This window comes from Neovison vison, chromosome 4 (genome assembly GCF_020171115.1).
Source record: "Neovison vison isolate M4711 chromosome 4, ASM_NN_V1, whole genome shotgun sequence".
In the NCBI taxonomy this organism is placed as follows: domain Eukaryota; kingdom Metazoa; phylum Chordata; class Mammalia; order Carnivora; family Mustelidae; genus Neogale; species Neogale vison.
This window is the reverse complement of record NC_058094.1, coordinates 19,984,489-20,005,000: the sequence shown is the minus strand read 5'-3', so window position 1 is coordinate 20,005,000 and position 20,512 is coordinate 19,984,489. Positions and strand designations below refer to the sequence as shown.

Here is a 20,512-nt window from a genome sequence, read left to right as displayed (position 1 = left end):
AATTCATGTGTAGAGGAAGAAAGGAATACTATAAATCAAAGTCAAAACAAACCAGAAGACTAGGAAAGAATCTTATAAAAAAATTTTTTAAAAGATTTTATTTATTTATTTGACACAGAGAGAGAGATCACAAGCAGGCAGAGAGGCAGGCAGAGAGGGGGAGGTAGGCTCCCTGCTGAGCAGAGAGCCTGATTCGGGGCTCGATCCCAGGACCCTCAGATCATGACCTGAGCCAAAACCCACTGAGCCACCCAGGCGGCCCTAAAAATATTTAAACAGTATTCAAAAATGGAAAGAAAAAGTCTATCAACTATAATGTACTTTTAAAGTACTAATTTTTTAAGGACTCTTTTTAGCTTAAATCATTTGAATATTATTCTATGGACTTGAGGAAAAATTGGTCTTCCTGATTTTCATTACCAATCACCATTTTTTAATAAACATATTTGTCGCTTTTTCTTTACTGTTGTGATGTTTCATTAACTGGTCCTGATTTCGACTTACCTGCCATATCAGATACATGTGTCTTTACATGTCCTGTTCCTTCTTCCTGGAATAACACTGGGAAAATCCTATTCATCTTTAGGACTCAGTTTGAAAGTCACCACTTGTATACAAAACTTCCCTGAGTTTGTCTCTCTATACCCTTTGGAAGGCACTACTTTCTTTGAATTGCTCTAGAAAAGTCGAAACATATTTCCACTATGGATGACTATTAACTGTTTACTTGTCTGATTTCCCCATTAGGTTGAATCTGTGAGGGTCCAGAGTCAAACTGTGAAATAACAGCAGTTGTTCAAGAGATGTTTAATGAGTAAACAAAATTCTGGATGCCATCTACCAATTCTTCTTTCTGTTTAACACCGTATATTGCCTAGCATAGCATGTATTTTCAAAAACATTTGCTGACTGTTAGAATTACAAGATGAAATGATTTTTGAAGCATAGCACTCAATAGCTATTTGCTAAATAAATTAATAAACATCCATTATAGTAAAAAGTTAAATTTATTAATGAACAAATTATCCCTGGAGGGAACTGTTTTCTGTGTATCACATGGCAATAGAAAAAAGAAAAAAAATAACTGGGCTGTCAGACTTCCCCAAATCAAGTTTTAGTTGGATTCCTGAAATCTGATACACTACTATTTCCACATTGCAACAGGTATGAGGAACATGCAAAAAAACAACTAATTAAAACAAACAAACAACTAATCTTGGGTTGTCTTCTACTGGTTATTATGATAAATCATCTTTGTGTATTATATAACAATTATATACTGTATATAGTCTCAAGAAATTTCAACTACCATGGACTCAACAATGATTTCACAATCTAAATATTTCTTTAAGAACAAAATGTCACTAGGTAGTTTCATAATATTTGTTCAAGTATCTTACCTTATTTTTTCTGTTGTCATTGTACTTGATTAAGTCTAAAATGAATGTTAAGACTTCTTTGGGACAAAGGTTGTGAACATCTCTCAATAAAGCCATTGCAACTGGCATAGTCTACAAAAAAAAAAAGGAAGAAAAAAACTTTTTAAGCATATAATAACCTCTTCTGTTACGACAATTCATTTTAGTATATGCAGAAAAGGGTTACTCCAGGACTGACCCAGGTATCTGGTTGGTGCTTAACCTTCTAATTCTCACCCCTTCTCACTGGGAACATGGGACACATTGCAACAGACAGCAGAGTAACAAACCAAGGGCGGAGTAGTCTGCAGCCTGTGTGCCTATGTCTTCATTTGATGAAGTAAAGTATATGTCATTATTAATTAGGTAAATGTAGCTCTGTGTCTTACAGTGGGAAAGGAATGGGTTTTAACACTAGACAGACTATTCTTCAAGTTCTACTCTACCACCAAGACGATTATTTTAGCCAGCTGCCTAGTTAAGAGCCTTGCTTCCTCACAACCATGTTTAGGATCAGATGATACAGTCGCTGGAGGCACGCGACAGACAGGAAAGAGGTCATGAATCTGAGAGACACTGATTCTGCAGTACCACCCCACTATCAACCTAAAGAAAAATGGTATATTACCTAAAATCCAGCCTAACTTTTCCCTTTCCCGATTTTCACAGGGAATTTTCCTAAAGAAGTGGAAACCTGACTCACACAGTGGTAACCTTTACCAGTAAAACCAAGCTATTTAAACTCAAGAAAGAACCACGGATGAAGTCATCACAGTCCTCAGTACCCAGGCAGATTTGGACTATGCTCTCATCTGATTCAAACTAACAGCATCTTCCAAACTGCAGGACAAAAAGGAGGGTAAGCTCCTTTGCTTGCATGAAGGAGTAGAAGCGCTAAGACCGTCAGTGTTACCACAATGTAACAAAAGACAGTGTCCGTGCCCTAAGAACCGAAGGAAAGGCTCTTTTCCACAGAAATACCTGTCCTATGCCTGTTCTGCCCTTAAGAAACTCAGGTTTGACTTACAGTAATCTTTTCTCAGTCTTTTCTGGCACCAAAGTATTATGTGAAAGAAACTGGTCTACAAGCATTACTTTTCCAACTTTTTTGACTGCAACCCACAGTAAGAAATACATTTACATCCCAATCTACACACACAAATGTCATGTATACTAACTAAAACCACAATCACTTTATACCCTTATAAGATATGTTGCCTTCTGATACTGCCTACTATTTTATTTAAAAACAAACAAACAAACCAAAACTTACAAACTGATCTCATCCCTCTCACTAATGGGACACACCTCCCAATATGAAACACAATATAAGGTATACGGACACAATGGCACAATGAAGGGAACATTCTGGGTAGACACAGAAATTAACTTGTCTCCATACCATGAATCAGTGAAATGGCAAGAGAGAGCTGAGCAACAAGTTAAGTACTAGAGAATGACACGTCACCTAGACTTTTTTTAAAGACTTTCAGTCCTTTAAAATGACACGTCACCTAGACTTCTTTGATCACACCAATATTGGCTTTCCTCAAACCTGGTTCATCCTAAATCTGTTCTGCTGATGAAATTCATTCTAATTATATCATGACTTCTACTTTCAGTAGGTATCTCCATGTGGCTGGGTAATCTTTTCCTTCTCCCACTGTCAAATATAAATCTCACCTTACCTAACAACCTCCTCAACATCTATCATTTCACCCACTTCCAATTTGCTTTCCACCTGCCTCAGAAAAAGGAATGTTCTTATCTTTTCCAAAATAAACCTCCCAACTGCGTCCCACCCACTCCTGTATCTTTAGAATTGACTTCGCCTTCTCTTTTTTATATTTACTTGCTCCCACTTGAATATTTCATCTCACCCTTTCCACAGATTCCCTTCTCTGTGCCAAACATGCCTCAAGTTTCTTCTTCCTTTATACAAAATTAACTGCTTTATCCACGACATGTCTTTCTCCCACTCCTCAACACCAAAATCATTAAATAGGCTTTGTTTAGTTTTTTCTACTTCAACTTCATTCCTCTTTCTAGTTTGATCTACTTAATCTGAACTCTGCCTTTATTACATATTCTGGTTTTTTTTAGAGAGCATACACACACACACAGAGAGAGAGAGAGAGGAGGAGGAGGAGGAACAGAGGGAGAGGGAGAAAGACAATCTTAAGGAGGCTCCACACCTAGCACAGAGTCTGATGCAGGGCTCAATTTCACGACCCTGAGATCACAAACTGAGCCAACCAAAATCAAGAGGTGGATGCTTAATTGAGCGAGCCACCCAGGCACCCCTGCCTTCATCTTCATCATCATCATCATCTTTAAACCAATCAAAACATTTTACAAGTGGTTTGCAAATTGCCCAAATGTTGAAAATCCTGCCATTTCCATATCCTTTCCTAAAACAGTGACACCATCACACCACTGTGACCTTCTATATATATATAAAACATTTTCTATCTGATATAGCGTAAAAATACTTTATATACTTGGTCTGCTTGATTTTTAAAAAGACAAATTTTACAATTGAGTAAACTGAAGCTTACAGGGTTAAGAAACTTATCCACGTGCAAACTGCTAGTGAGAGCAGAGCTAAGACTGAAACCAGAGATGGGCACTGTACTTGTCTGTTTCGGAAGGGCTATCCACATTCTGGAAGGACTGCCATCAGAAGGACTCACCCATACCTCCATCCCCTATATGACCAACCAAAAGGTCAAATTATCCATTTCTGTTTACTTTAGTATAAATGTTGATAGCTACTTACACACAGCTCATAATCTCAATTAATTATCAATTAAAATTTAGGGAACATTTTTTTTTTTAAGATTTTGATTTTGAGAGAGAAAGAGAGAGAGAGCATGAGCAGGTGAGGGGCAGAGTGAGAAGCAGACTCCCCACTGAGCAGGGAGCCTGAATCGGGGCTCGATCCCAGGACCCTAGGATCATGACCTGAGCCGAAGGCAAACACCTGACCAACAGAACCACCAGGTGCCCCTGGGGAACATTTTGAAGAACCAAAAACAGAACAAAGGCAAACATTTTATAAAAAAGTAAACATACCTGTTATTTAAATAGTCCCCAAGTTAAACTGAGATACACAGATAACAGCAAAAAACAATTATAACAAAGCAGAAAATAAACTGTACCTTTTGTAGAAAATAGCTTTGAAAGCTCATAAAGTTGTTTGTTTTCACAATGTTTGGACAAGTTTTGCAACAAAACATTCGAGTAAAAAGTGATTTCATGGCTGGTGGTCCTGTCCATGTGCTCACCATTGAATTTGCAATCTGCAAATAATTAGAATGAAGTAATTTCCATTACCACTGAAAACATATTTTTAAATAAATAAAAAAGCTTCTTAAAATCTATTAATACAATTGGATTTGTTTTCAACAATTTTAATTCTCAGAAATTTAATAATTTTAACCTTTTATTACCATTTCCAAAAAAAATTAACTCACCTCCCCCCCCATTCTTATGTACACTTATATTTTCTGTAATTTCTAAGTTGGAGCATTCTGTTATGTTTTAAAAAAAAATATTTGCAAAAGGCTTCTATTCTGAATAAGTTTGTCCTTTTCATTTAGGAAAATATAATTCTAATATTTCAAATTACCAAACAGAATCATCACCATGAATTTTAAATAAGGTTTTAAAGTCTACCCTAACTGAAAAATAAGCCAAGTACAGTGCTAATGTTTAAGTCTGCAAGAATGCTCTACAGAAAAACCATATATTGCTACTGAAACTTTTAGAGTATATAGAAATTATATCTGAAAAGAATAATTTATAATTTTAAATAACAGTCTATAATTTCATGGACCTGCTAAGAATTTAGCATGCAAGAATCACAAAGATCTTTATAGAAGCAATGAAATCATATCCTTAGCAGATGATCTATCAAAGAATACCATGCTGTCCCTCACATATCTGAGCAGGATGTAGCAATGTAACTACTCAATAGTGACCATTAAAGACAAAACGAATCTAACCATTATAATCTTCAGAAATGCTGGGCAAATGGATTTTAGCAGTGAGGAAGGCAGGGCAGTCACTAAATGCAAATGAACCTATATCAAAATTTTTTAAAAAATACCCGGAACCCAGTATTTCTGGCCAAATTTTTGTCTGCGTTTTTCTGGCTTTCATTTGTTCTACCTTCAGTTTTTTTGCATCTAAAGAAAAACATTTAGTTTTCTTAATAAATTAACTTTTCTAGCACGTGAAATTATAGAACCTATCATTTTAAGTTATGTATCACTGATATTGGTTACTAAACCCAAACCAACATGAAATAATCACCACACAGACTAGTTAAGATGAACTGATTTCCTATAATTTTAATGTAAAGCACCTCTCAAACTAAGGAATTTCTTGCCAAATGCATTCTGTCCTTTAACAGGATGGGTTTGGCAATTCAATAAAATGGTGAGCAATCCTCTTTGAATTTAAAATCTGACTTTCGGTTGGACAATAAAAAAAATTTTTTTTTAAACCTTGGTCTGAACTTCTGGTAAAGTTCATTCTGTAGGCAGAGAGGCAGGCAGAGGGGGAGGGGAAGGCAGGCTCCCTGCTGAGCAGAGAACTGGATGGATGTGGGGCTCAATCCCAGGACCCTGAGATCATGACCTGAGCCGAAGGCAGAGGTTTAACTCATTGAGCCACCCAGGCACCCCGACAATTACAAACTTTTAATGCATTATATATTTTCAGATCAAAATATTTTCCTTTTGAATTAGTCTTATTAAACATATTTGGAAAAAAGCTTTTGAGGGACCAGCTACCAAGTAAAATTAAAGACTTCAGTAAATGTTAATTCATTACCAGAGTTTTTTGGGTTTTTGTTTTTGTTTTTTTTAATGCAGTAATCATGTTTTCTTTCTACTATGCATCATCTCACCTTTGCGAGGCAGAAGCAAGCGGACATTCTTACTCGGTAGAAACACTGCTCTTGTTCTAATATGTCAGTGAGTGCAAGGCGAGATGCTGGCGTAGGGAACTTCTCCAAGGCCAGAATGGACTCCTGCTGTGCAACAACATCCCTCTCATAGCGGAGCTGATACTGCCACATGAAATCAGCTTGCTCAAATTCTACTTTCCTCAGCACTGACATATCTGGGTCTATCCTTATCCACAGCAAAGGGGAATCAGCACTGAAAGAAAATAAAATTTTCTTTTGTTTCAATTTTATATATTTATAAAATAAAAACTAAGCATTTATTAAACAGATTCTCTTCTCTATGCAATACTCAAGACTGCCTGAACTTTTACTGTATTTTTTTAATCACACCGACAACATTCTCATTGGATTTAATGTACTTCAAACTTTCTCACAATAGCTAATCTTTACTAATGTTACTTAAAAGATCCCTCAAGGATAAGACGACAGTGGTCACAAAGAAATTCCATCTCAAAATATTAATTTGGGGATTTTGATTTGTGATCATATAATGTGAAAAAAAAGAATGAGATCAAATTTCTTCATTCCATGGCCTACAGCCTGACTATGGCTATAAACGCCATCACTTCTTGGAATCAATCTGTGACTAAGAAATGAATTTATTTTACTAAATTAACTGATTTAATACTTTTTAAAAAAAATGTTAGATTCATGATCATCTTTTTCAAATAGCAAGCTCTGAAATCATAGTTCAGAGGCATATCATGAATTTATTCTCCCATACTTGTCAAAGTAACTCCCAGTTTAAAAAAATCTAGTCTATGTCAACACCATCATCAAAAGGACACTACCTAAAATACTACTTTAATTCACCAAATACTAGTGGGTGCTTACTACAGGAAAGGCACTTGATATGGAAAAAGTATATATATATATATATGTGTATATATATATATATATAGAAACAGCAGTTAATATTTGGCAACCAAGCCAGTAAATAATTACAGATATTTAATAAAAAAAAACCACAGAGGCACAATATGGATGAGCAAAATGAAGTCTGAGTTATAGTATTTTTAAAAATTAAACACTGCCAATCAGTAAATACTACCACATAAAGTTTAGAACAATGATATTTAAATTGTATTTTGAAAGCACGGGGAGCCTCAAAATGCCCTGAAGCCTTGACCAAAGACAAAAAGTACCTGGATCATCTGAGAGCTCCCTAGAAATACAAACTATCAGGACCCACTAGAGAAGTACTAGATCAGAAACTGTGTATTAAGAAGATCCGCACGTGACTGACACGCACATTATAGTTTGAGAAACACTGCACTTCTATGGACTTTCAAAGTTTTAAAAGCACCAATTTCAACACATTTACATACTTTTAGGTGTGTGTAGTAACGAGACAAACAACAATGCATACAATATTACATCCTTAAACTCAAGTAACTTACTCCATCGCAGAAAGATCCATGTCAACTTCTTCTCCATTCATGAGTGGAATTTTTTTCTTCTTATTCCTACATTCAGGGAAAAGTTAAGTTTACAAACTGTGACATTTTCAATTCAGAAAGGAGATAAGAACAGCTGAAGTTCAAAATAAAAACTTCAGGCAATGTTATAAGACAGCTTGAGGAAGAAGGGATAGTGAATGTAATGGAATTTAAACACCAAAAAAAATCTATTTTGAAGCTGAAGGGAATAAAGTCAATGATACTGAAAGCTCTTCCTGATGAAAGCTTAACAAAAAGCAAAAATATATAGCTAAATGCCAGGTTAAAACATGGATGTACTTCTAAAAACTGGTAATCTGCAATTTTATACAGAAAAGATCGATCTATCAACAAAGAAATCCTTTATAAAAAAAATGAAAAAATAACCAGGTCTGAAACGAGACAAGGAGCAAGGAGCTATTCCATACGAAATGAAGTATGTGGTTAACTATGAAACATCTTAACAATATTAATTAACATGTACAACTGATCAATATGAAAAAGATTTAGGATAAGTCCTCCAAAAAGCAACTGCTTCCATGCAAATTACTCTTGAATGATAAAATCTACTAAAAACTTGGGAGACTACAAATTAAAACAGGAACAGAGAACAGTCTTCCTGTGTTCCTCACACCAAAGAATACCCAAAGGACATACTGTTACTATAGAGAAAAAACCCTGAGGCAATGTTATGAAAAGGGTAGCAATAGGATGTTCCCAATTTCCAAGGCAAAAACAGAACAAAAGGAAGAGAAATTTCAGCCTGAACTAAGAAAGAATTTTTGCAGAGAAAAAATGGTTTCAGGGAAATTTCACAGTCAAGTTTCTGAAGGCCGTCACAATCAACTGACATCCTCATCTCTCTGACATGACCTCAATGTAGTCGTGACTGTAAAACTTCTGTTTCTGAAGTTCTGATATTACTACACAATCCTCCAGCAAAGCACAAAAATGTTCCCATCTTTTTATTCAGAATACACGCTAATGGCTAACAACAGTGGTAAAGAAAAAATATACTACATTGAAGATGAACGGTTGAATACTTTTATTATTTTTTTATTAACATATAATGTACTATTAGCCGCAGGGGTACAGGTACTTTTTAAGGAAAATGACAATGTGCCTTTTTGAAAAACAACAAGAAGGCTTTTTTTTGTTTTTTTAAGATTTTATTTATTTATTTGACACAGAGAGAGAGATCACAAGTAGGCAAAGAGGCAGGCAGAGAGAGAGGGGGAAGCAGGCTCCCTGCTGAGCAGAGAGCCTGATGTGGGGCTCGATCCCAGGACCCTGAGACCATGACCTGAGCAGAAGGCAGAGGCTTTAACCCACTGAGCCACCCAGGAGCCCCAACAAGAAGGTTTTTTAAGGAGCACCTGGTTGGCTCAGCAACTCCTGATCTTGGGGTCATGAGTTCAAGTTCCATGTTGGGTATAGGATTACTTAAAATAAATAAATGAAGGGGCACCTGGCTGGCTCAGGTGGAGAAGCATGTGACTCTTGATCTCAGGGTTGCGAGTTCGAGCTCCACACTGGGTACAGAGATTCCTTAAAATAAATAAATTTAAAAAAAAAAAAAGAATGTTCTGTAAAGGCATACAGAGAAAAGGAGAAACATAAAGCAAAGAAAATGCAGCGGCTTTTTATGACGTAGGTATTCAGCGCCTTCCTTTATATTTAATGATCATTTCCCCAATGTTTACTATAGATATTAATCCAATGGGACTAATGAACCAAGCAATTTGCCTTGAATTTTTCCTGACTCCAAATAAAAAATCAAACTTCTATTCCACCTCCCAATGACCCTATAAAATAAAGATTCTTAAATCTAAGTTTTTAAATTAATTAATTCAAAGAAAAAAAATGTCAAGAACAGAAAGCAAATAAAGAATATTTGGTAATACCAACTTGAAATAGAAGGAAGAAAAAAAAGATACCAGATAATATGTTCTTTACTTGAAACTTGGGTATATATTAGGATTTTTATTTTGGCATTTTAATCTGTGAGACTTTCAGCTTAATTATCAACTGCAGTTTAAAGTCATGATTCAATGCCTACCTTCTGCTTTTGGAATGACAGGGAATATCATGTTTAAGGCTGTTTTCTTCGATTTGCAACGTATGATTGAAAGATCCATCTAACTCCTGCACTGTCACTTTAAGTGGTCCCTTTAAAAAGAAACAGTGTTCAAAGATAATGTTAGAAAAATACTATATATGTATTCTTAAATGTACAGGCATATATTTCAAGATATAAAACAGTACTATGGAAGATTTGTATCAGGAGACCAAGAAAGGTAGTTGGCACCAAAGGAGGGGAGAACTGGGGTAACCTGTGTCCCCTGAAATCCCCATCATAACCTCCATCAATTGATAGTTTGTGTTTTCTCAACAGCCACCTTTGCAAACAAAATCTCATATATCTTCTAATCAGTTCTCCACCCATAAGCTCTTCCTATATTGAAACAGGGAGGAAAGCAGTAAAAAAGGCCACTGGGAAAAAAATCTTACCACATATTTCTGAGTTCCAGGAGATGTATAATCTTGCTTTATTTCTAATTCCAAAACATTTCGTTTTCTATTAAATGCAAAACTTCCATAAAATTTTACCACTCCACTCTGGTCTCTACAGAATTGTAAAGGAACTTTTGAATTCTGAGATGAATATGTACTAAACAAAATAACTGACTCATTATAGTAGGTGATAACTTTCAGACACATTCTCACCAGTTCAAGGCCTGAGAACACACTTCAGGGTAAACCAGGTGGCAAAGTATTCAAATTTTTGTGAAAACTGTTTCCCCAGATTTAAACAAAATTTCTGAAATATTAACAAATTAGTGTTTTGAAAGAAGTAAAACCACTGTACTGGTTTATTAATATAATAGTTCTTTGATATGAAAAAAATGTAAAAATTGAAAAGTTCCCAGATAGCACTTAAGTTGTGCCAACCCCTAACCACATCTAAAAGCCACCAGACCACTATATCTAACAAGCCGTCCTCAGGCCCTTCTGGTGGATTACTCACCTCCCCTACCATCAAACCTACTGCAATACTCACATACTAAAAAGCAATTCAAAATATGCCAAATTTTACAAGCATAAACATATACGTGTGTATATCTCAATGATTAATAGGCACCTCAGCAGAAATGATTTACAGTTCCTAGTTATTTCTACTACTGTTTAGCAACTTAAATAGTTCTCCTTTGGTCTCCCAAATCTTTCTTTTGCCTCCTTCCCCTGACACTTATAACCTTATTCCCTTCCCCTCCTTGGTGAGCTGCTACTGAAAAGGATACACCCACTGCTTTATTAAAGGCTGGATGTCTTTGCCAGAGACATTTGAGATGGATTTCAAAAATCCAGATGTGGAAACCAACATCTGACTCCACATATGTGACTGGAACTTCTGTGATGAAGCAGTACTAGCCAAACTTAGCAGTTTATTGAAGACCTGTACGGATGAAAAGGGTCATTTAGTAAGTTTGTATAACACAATATACACTGTTTTTAATTCTGTACTATACCCACTTTGCATTATGACTTAACTATAGTAAATTACAAAATGAATACATCTCATATCTTACTATATAGGTAGATCTAGTTAAAGACTATTAGCAATAAAAGCAAGCAAAGATTTAAACAGCCAGACTATAAATCTGTTCTTTCTCAAAATATAAGTCAATTTTAATGATGTCCTAGGCAAACAATGAACATTGTTTTTAAGGATTATAATAACAATAATACATAACACCTATAATTTATTGTATCGTGAACTTTCAAAGAAACTAAACATTTAGAAAGTTGAGAACAGTCATTAAGACTTACACAGCTCTACAAGTTTCTTTATGGACCATCTCTCATTTAATATTGCTCCACTTTAAAGGTAAGGTGAAGGACATAAAGATTAAAGAAACTTAATTTTAAGGCAAACATAAAATGCTTTAAAAATTACTAAAAAAATTTTTTTTCACTCACCTGTAAGAATGTTATCAGTGGAAAAAAAATAGCTGACCATTTACAATACATCTTACTTCTATTACCTCAACCACTAGATCTCAACTCATTTACACCAAAAGTTGCTTAAAATATATGACAGAATTTAATAGTAGCAAAAATAAACATCTTTTAGACAGGTTTGGGTTTTTTTATTGAAAACACTCGTTAAGTGGCAGTTCACCCTTAATATTTTAAATAATGCTAAATACAAAATCATATACACAAATAGGTTTTACTTTCATTCCCACATTCTAATTTTATAACCATGACAATCCAGCATTAAATGGGTAAGTATTGATACTCATTCTACATCTGAGGAAACAAACGAAAAGCACAGATTACTTTGTGAGCAAACAGCTAATTGAAACAGAATTCCTGCTACAACCCCAGAGGCCTGACTCCTATTCTACAGAACAGTATTCATATTATATATATAGAATGTATCTTTCTTTGTAACTGTTAAGTCCTTAACTTCAATACTACTTACCTGTAGCATGAATTCCATACTGATCCTATTTTCAATCAATCTCATCACGAGGTGAGCTTTACACTGAAACATAGTGTAGTATTCCCAGGAAAGTGTATGTGGATGCTTTATTGAAAAGTGTAGATGAGATGCCGGACTAAAAATATAAACAACTCTACTTAATAAGACAAATTTGTGTTAAATAAACAAGTTTCATGGCATCATGATAATATAACTCAGTAATTTCTTAGCATGAGAGCAAGACAAGTAGGAAACTTCTAAAAATATATTTAACTGCAAGAAAATTATGAAGTTTCATGAAAAAACATAACGGAAAATTTTAATAAAAACACATCCAAGCTCCTAGATAAGAATAATGTCCATATTTTAGTACTCTCCAAATTCATCATTATAATTAATACAATTCTAACCAATATTCCAAGGTTAAACCATATACACACAAAAAATTCCAGGTGCACTACATAACGAAAACAATTATAAAAGTACTAGAAGAAGGAAAAAATTTCTTGTCCTATTTTAGGGTGGGAAAAATCTTTCTTAAAAAATAAATAAATAAATAAATAAATAAATAAAATCCAGGGGACAAAGACCAGACTGACTAGGTAAAAATTCTAAATTCTGAAATGATCATCATCATCATCATTAAAAGAAAATCATTAAAAGAAAAGTACAGTCTAGTAAAAAAAAATTATAACATATATGAACACTTAAGATGTTTAAAATTTTTCATTATTTTAAATAATGCTATAGTAAATGTCTTTTTACACATGTGCAAGTATTTCTGTATGGCAAATGCCTAGAAGTAGAATTTCTATTACAACAGAGTTAGAAATACAACTACTGAATCTAAAAATCATCTATTTTAAATGGCTATTTAATTGGTGCCAACAAATTACCCTTCAAAATTACTGTACCAAATTACACTCTCACAATTAATGTGTAAGGGTAGTCATTACACTTGCTTAATAACATGGCATATCAAAACTTAAAGTATTTGTCAATTTGGCAGTTCCACAGTAATGTTTGTATGACTGAACTACATTTGGTAATGCCATACATAAATAAAGGCGCACACACACACACATACACAGAGAAAAAGTGGTTATGGCTATTTTCTAAGAGGAACTGGTGGGAGGGAGGTATATTGCTTCCAGACTTTTTTTGCCTTTAAAAATTAAATATACAAGAGCTAAATAAATGGGCAGAACCAAAGTAAAAGCCTTCAGTGTAAATAGTAGTTACACACCATGGCAATGCTCTAATCATATGCTGGGAAACTGCCACATAGCAGGCAGTCAGGAGAAGAAAGTGAAAGGAACTAGTATTTATGAAACTTGATTTCAAGTAATCCTCACAACCAACCTGGTTAAGGACTATTACCATCATTTTACATATTAAAACACAAAAGGTTATGTGATTTTCTATGATCACTAAAATATTGACAAAAATCCAAGTTTCCCTAACTTTAAATTTCTATGCTTTCCTATGAACTTATTCTTGTCTTGGTGACCATGCTACAACAAAGAAAAGGCTACTGATTATACAACTTTAAATTTCTTAACCTCTGGGGTGATTTTTTTTAGACACTGGGGCAGCATGGTTAATCTTATACGTCCTCTTTTGAGGAACTGCTTTCATACGCACAAAATAAAATATACAGAATTACATAGAAAACCAATTATAATGAAATGCAGTTATAAAAATATTTAAAAATTATGATATGCCAATATATGTGCTAGTTTATTAATACATTAAATAATGAGATCTGGCAGTGGTCTATTATAGTAATGTTGAGGTAGTGATAAGTGCAGAATACTTCAAAATATCTGCTAACAATTATAACATGACAGGAAAAGATCTATGATTTCTACTGTTGACAAAGTCACAGATAGTACTGTCTGTTGCCTACATTCATAGTTAAGGAAAATATAAAATGTCAGCTAACAATGAGTGAAAATACAGAAAAACTTCCCCACCCATTTCAATCCACATTCCGTTAGGGAATCCATGGACACTAGAACAAACAAGACTGCCTGCCAGTACCATTATTTTGCTGTAAGTGGCTGTCTTCTTTACAGGGATTTGCTACACAACATTAGGAGAGAAAGACAAAGAAAGAAGGTAGGTAGAGAGGGAGGGAAGTAAAAGGAAAGAAGGGAAAAAGCAAAGAGTAAGTAAGTGTTTAGGTAGGTGACCATTCAGACAAATAGGTATAGGTAGGATGTCCTGAACTTAAAAATAATTGGTGGTCCATAAGCGAAATACTTGTTCCCATTATTTTTAAACCTTTCTAAGAACAGTATAATATACTAGCATCTGGAAATCAACATGGAAAAGAGTAAAGCCTTATATTTTTTGAGAGTCTTTAATGTTTAAATCCATTTGTAGCCATCACATGCAGTAAAAACAGTAAAGTAAGGAAAGAAGTAATGAAGAGTATTACCACTATTTGTGGTTTCAATATTACATACTATTATTTTGGTCTGTGTGGGCCTCAACACACATCCCAAGTAATCCTCAAAGACTGAACCCGTAATACAAGGTTTATAATACCACCTCTGAAAAACAAACATACTTATCCTTCTCTTTTCCTCCACCAAATATGGGATGTAGTAAAACTCCACCAGTTTTTAGTTCATATGCCACTATTTTGTCTAGCTCCTAAAAAAAAAATAAAAATAGGAGTCAGTGCAAATTTCTTTATGTATCAAATTTTAGAACTGAACTGTGATTTCTCATTTCCTGGAATCAAAATGTAAATTTCTTAAAATACGTTAAATGTATTTACAAAGTAGTTTATGTTCTTTTAAACAAAGCAGACTATACAGCCAGCTCAATAATAAAGCCAAAAAGCCTTCTCTCCTTTGTGACTTCAGGGCTGGCCAGCAGCCTGCCAATTTTTCTTAATGGCTCTTCCCAACCTCCTCTGACATGTGTTCCAAGTTCATTTATTCCTTCTCTGTATTTTGTTTCTGGTGGAGGATTTAGGCAAGTAAAAAGAAATGAAAATAAAATTATGTCAGGAATCTACCATTTTAAAACTTCTTCAGTCTTCTCTAATAGGATACAGATCAAAGCAAAAAAGAAAGTTTAAGTGGAAAAAAAAAGACAACAGAACTGTGTTACAAACTCATGATTAGTTTAAATAATATGTAAACTATATACAGAAGTGGTAAAAAATCATAGTGAAGTAGTTAAAACCCAGGTTTGAATTCTGGCTCAACTACTTACTAGCTGTGTAACTTTGACCAAGTAATTTAACCTCTCTTCGTTTCAGTTTCCTCATCTGTCAAATGGGAGTACTAACAAGCTACTTTGGAAAATTAATAGTTAGTATTTTTAAAATGTTTATAGTAGTTCCCAAAACACTGTAGGTGCTATATGTTTTTTTGCTCTTCATTAATAGTTTGTGAAATGAAGAATGGACTCTTCCAGTTTAGATGTATAAATTCTTTTCTAATTTAGATGTGTTTGAAATCCTTTACAATTATCTTTCGGCTTACTTGAGTTTAGGTTGGGATGACGAAGATACATAAAATGAGAAAAGGGGAACATGGAGGGGTTTATTTCATAAAGATATTAAAGGTTGAAATTTTCCCACTTGAGAAGGAAGGAGTTAAGCACAAGATGAGTAAAATGTATATGCACGTGAACATAAAGGGCTAGGCAAAATACACTTGATCTTTTTCTTTTTGGCCAAACCTTTAATTAATAGGAAAAGGACGTGACAATGACAGAGAGCATAAATGCACTGAAGGGCTAGCTGGCACATAAGAAGAACTTATGACGTACAAGGGCATCACGCACACTACATGTATGATGTCTCATAATCCCCATCTACTCTCCTTATAAAGATGACACTGAAAAAGATTAACCGAAGTCACAAAGCTTGTAAATGCTATGAGGCAGACTGAAAAGTAATCTGACTCCAAAAGCTGGGCTCTAAATCTAAACAAATCTAAGAAGCACAGAGTTATGTTACCAATAACTACAAGGAGCTTAGATACATCTAATGACTAATTTGACGTTGAAGGAGCCTAAATACTTCCTTGCTTATTAGCAAAAGAGTCTTTGGAAGTCAACACTGACAATGGAATTAGCCAAAAGAGACCATTAGTCTTACTCTGTAAAGTGATTTTCATTTTGCTGGGAAAAATTAGGCACTTTCAAATGACAGTGCTTTACAATTATGGAAAGTTAAGGACAAGTGACTTGTTGACTTCTAAATGGGAATGGATCTGGCTGTTTTTACCTCTTTAATCCAATGGCGGTATTCATTAACACCGAAAGTTTTTTTCATCCAAAGTCCATAAATATAGCCAGAAATTCCCTTCAGTACCCATTCATCAGACCTATACAAAAAGTTGAAATATATTCTTTTAATCATAAAAACTCTTAATCATAAAAATTTTCAGATAAGGCCAAAGAGGATAACAGAACACATAGTGTGTACTTTAATGCATTCTTTAAAAAAATGAAAAATAATTTAAAAAATGTATTAACAAAACATTTGGTTTAACCACTTCCTACCACTAAGTTCTACTTACCCATCCATTACACCTTCCTCACATCTGCTTTCCAGTCTTATTTCAAGTAATGTCCCTACATTTGCACTGCTTCCCTCCTGGCCAACCCTGTCCATACCATCTGCCTCTAAGGAAATATTTGCCCAAAGCCAGGATTGTACTGCTCAATTTGTAAAGTTCACATTTGCCAATCCCATGCAAAATTATCAATGGGATTCTGAGATCGAAAGTTCAATTACTTATTTTTGGTTTTCCAAGAGGAAAGGGAATTAACACAATTCATTCATCTGTTTATTCATACACTTATCCATTCATTCATTCATTTTTTTTTTTTAAGATTTTATTTATTTATTTGACAGAGAGAGATTACAAGTAGGCAGAGAGGCAGGCAGAGAGAGAGAGAGGAGGAAGCAGGCTCCCTACCGAGCAGAGAACCCGATGCGGTACTCGATCCCAGGACCCCGGAATCATGACCCGAGCCGAAGGCAGCGGCCCAACCCACTGAGCCACCCAGGAGCCCCCATTCATTTTTTTAAACATTTTGCCTACCATGTTCCAGGCACTATTCTTCACTGAAACTATGCTACTCTGGAAAAAATTACAAATCAAGAGAACTTAATCTCCGCCAACAAAAAAGAAAAAGAAACCAACCAATATTTGTTTACCACATACAGCACAGAATGGTCAGAAAAATAAATTATAATCTTAAGGGAGTTTCATGTATTTCTTCAAATTCACCTCAAGTTGAAAAAAAAAACAAACCTATGTTCTCATCTCTTACTTCTTTCAAGTGTATTAGTACAAAGGTAAACACTAACAGGAAAATACCTACATCATTATCACTACTGTAGAAAACTGTTATTTTGCCTTATACATGATCTTGACCATTACCAGTTACATTGAACACTGACATTAGAATTCTAACCACAGTTTTCTGCACATCCAAGGACTTACATCTACAGTATTCATTCAGTTTTCTAATAAATTGTTGCTATCAAAATTCTTTTAAAAATTATAGAACTACAGTGCATTGATAGTCAAAAATTTGGAGTGAAATTTATACTCATTATTTTTCTCTAAATATACAGAGAGAAAAGAAAATACAGGAAAAGAAAACAAAATCAAACTTTCCCAATTCTTCATCTCAGTAGTTGTAAACTATGAAATTACTCACCAAGACATTCTGGATATGAAACACCCAAAAAACTGCTGTGCTAAGGACTGGGCTAAACACCTTCTAGTCAGAGGCGTCTCATCTATAATCATGGCACTATGTAACAGATTTGTGCTGGAATTTAAAAGAGACAGCTAATTATAACCAAGAAATAAATAATTATTCAGTCAAAATAAAATAATCACACTTTTAAAATAACGGAATTCAAGTTCAACATAAAAGAGAAAAAACAGAACATTCTTCCAAAACTTTCACATCTTTTCAAAATTTAGGTGAATCCATAATCTTAATTCACTTTTGCCTAAAACAAGGACTGTAATGTTTCCCATTGATTTCTGCAAAAAATCTAAGTATCTTTTTCTGGGGGAAGGGGAAATTATCATAGCCTGAAACAGGTATGTTCATCAGAAACTGATCCTCCTATGAAGCACTCTTCTAATTTCAAAAACATTTTCCCAATAATAACTATTAATTTTTTTTAAAGATTTTATTTATTTGTTTGAGAGACAGAGTGAGTGAGAGAGCACAAGCAGGGGCAGAGAAAGAAGGAAATGGAGACTCCCCTGATGAGCAGGGGGCCTGATTTGGGGCTCAATCCCAAGACCCTGGGATCACGACCTGAGCCAAAGGCAGACATTTCACCAACTGAGCCATCCAGGAGCCCCCCGCCTACCCCCGTTTTTTTAAAGTAAGGTCTACACCCAGTGCAGGGCTTGAACTCACAACCTCAAGATCAAGAGTCATATGCTCTACCAAGTGAGCCAGGCAGGCACCCATATTAATTTTTTGTGCTTCATTGTTTACTTTCAAATACACTGACCATTAAGATCTTTCTAACATACTCCAGAAAATACAGGGGCAATAATATTATTCCGCTTCTACAGATGAGAAAATTTAGGCCCAGATAAGAGAAAATGATTGAACCTAAGGCATAAAATTTATAAATCTGGAACTTCCCAAGGAAAGAAAGTAAGTAAGGCAGGAGCAGAAAGAAAATAAATGAAGGGCGCCTGGGTGGCTCAGTCGTTAAGTGTCTGCCTTCGGCTCAGGTCATGATCCCAGGATGCTGGAATTCAGGTCCACATCAGGCTCCCTGCTTAGTGGGAGGTCTACTTCTTCCTCTCCCACTCCCCCTGCTTGTGTTCTCTCTCTGTCAAATAAATAAATAAAATCTTAAAAACAAAACAAAACAAAAAAAGACAAAGAAAGAAAACAAATGAAGTTTTCTCTCTTTTATAATTTGCAAAGAAATTTCCGATACCAGTAAATTTTTAAATGATGCTAGGAAAAAAAGCCCATTAGACATTTATATAAACTATATAACTTATATGATTTTTTAAAATGCATAAGAAGAGACTAAAAAAAAATCTATAAAATATCACTATCAGTTACATCTGGATAAAAGTAACAGAAGTGTTTTGGGTCACGTGGAAATTTTCTTTTTTATGCTTTTCTACATTTTGAATTTTAAAAGCATTAGATTTTCTACAAAATGAATCCTATTAAATGAAAGGGAAAATGTTTGAAACATATCTTAAAACTGATCACAAAATAACCTGTCTTCCTAACATTGCCCTCATCTGGGCATTGCAAATCTTAAATACCAACCTAAAAATGCTCATGGAAGCATAAGCAGCCACTTCAACATAAGCCTCATCAATGAATACAGTCTTAAAACAGGAGTATGGGTATCGACATGTAAGAATTTCTTCATAAAATTCAAAAACTTCATGAAGATATGATGTAGTATGTTTAAGCAATGGAAGAAGTTGAGGTAAACAAAAATGAGTAACCTGAAAATAAAAAGCAGGAAAGTTCATTAAAAGACAATGTTACCTTTAGTATTTTAAATTCCCTAAATGTCTCAATTTTAAGGAAAACTTCATTCATATAAATCCTTTTTAACAAACTCATGGCAATGAGGGAAAATGCTAGTGTGAAATCAGTGATTACTTTTACTGATTATGTTTATAAAATATTCACTGTACTCAGAAATTAAATTCATGATGAATTTTAAGTCTGTGAAATGCTTAGATACACTGAAAATACAACTTTGGTTCAAAATTAAAGTGCCCTCTGCATAATAAGCATACAAAAGAAGAAAGATTTAAATTTCCAAGGCTTATTACAAATCCACCTTCGATTCATAAATATCTCACCTAGTGACTAGGTCCACCTTGGACACAGTCACTCAAGTATAACATATCATCTCACCCCATATCATGATTCTGTGCCAAATAAATGGCATCAACAATGACAGAGATCACTCTGTTTAGAATGACCTACTAAGGTTTCATGTAGAGATTAAATCTGAGCTAATCTTTCTGAACTGGAAAAAGTTTGATAGGAATGAAGAGGTAAAGACGACATTCTCAAACAAAGTCAAAGATAGAAAAAAATATGGTATGGTTAGGAAAATCTAAGTACCTATATCAAATATAATAAACAAACAGGAAAGTAATGGAGAAAAAAGCTAGAAAGGAAAATTAGG

General features: G+C 34.5%; 1 protein-coding gene across 3 annotated transcripts in view; it reads right to left on the bottom strand.

Moving 5' to 3' along the window:
- The window catches only part of TAF2 (TATA-box binding protein associated factor 2), a 92,252-nt gene that overhangs the window by 49,772 nt on the left and 21,968 nt on the right, over window positions 1-20,512 (bottom strand). For all 3 annotated transcript variants that reach the window (XM_044245039.1, XM_044245040.1, XM_044245041.1), the window contains 12 exons: window positions 19,630-19,814; window positions 18,022-18,135; window positions 16,574-16,673; window positions 14,897-14,982; window positions 12,322-12,457; window positions 11,135-11,289; window positions 10,344-10,458; window positions 9,892-10,001; window positions 7,794-7,859; window positions 6,334-6,586; window positions 4,580-4,720; window positions 1,401-1,511 (listed from right to left, as the gene is read on the bottom strand). In XM_044245039.1, the coding sequence (XP_044100974.1) occupies window positions 1,401-1,511; window positions 4,580-4,720; window positions 6,334-6,586; window positions 7,794-7,859; window positions 9,892-10,001; window positions 10,344-10,458; window positions 11,135-11,289; window positions 12,322-12,457; window positions 14,897-14,982; window positions 16,574-16,673; window positions 18,022-18,135; window positions 19,630-19,814 (1,572 nt within the window). The remainder of the gene's footprint in view (window positions 1-1,400; window positions 1,512-4,579; window positions 4,721-6,333; window positions 6,587-7,793; window positions 7,860-9,891; window positions 10,002-10,343; window positions 10,459-11,134; window positions 11,290-12,321; window positions 12,458-14,896; window positions 14,983-16,573; window positions 16,674-18,021; window positions 18,136-19,629; window positions 19,815-20,512) is intronic.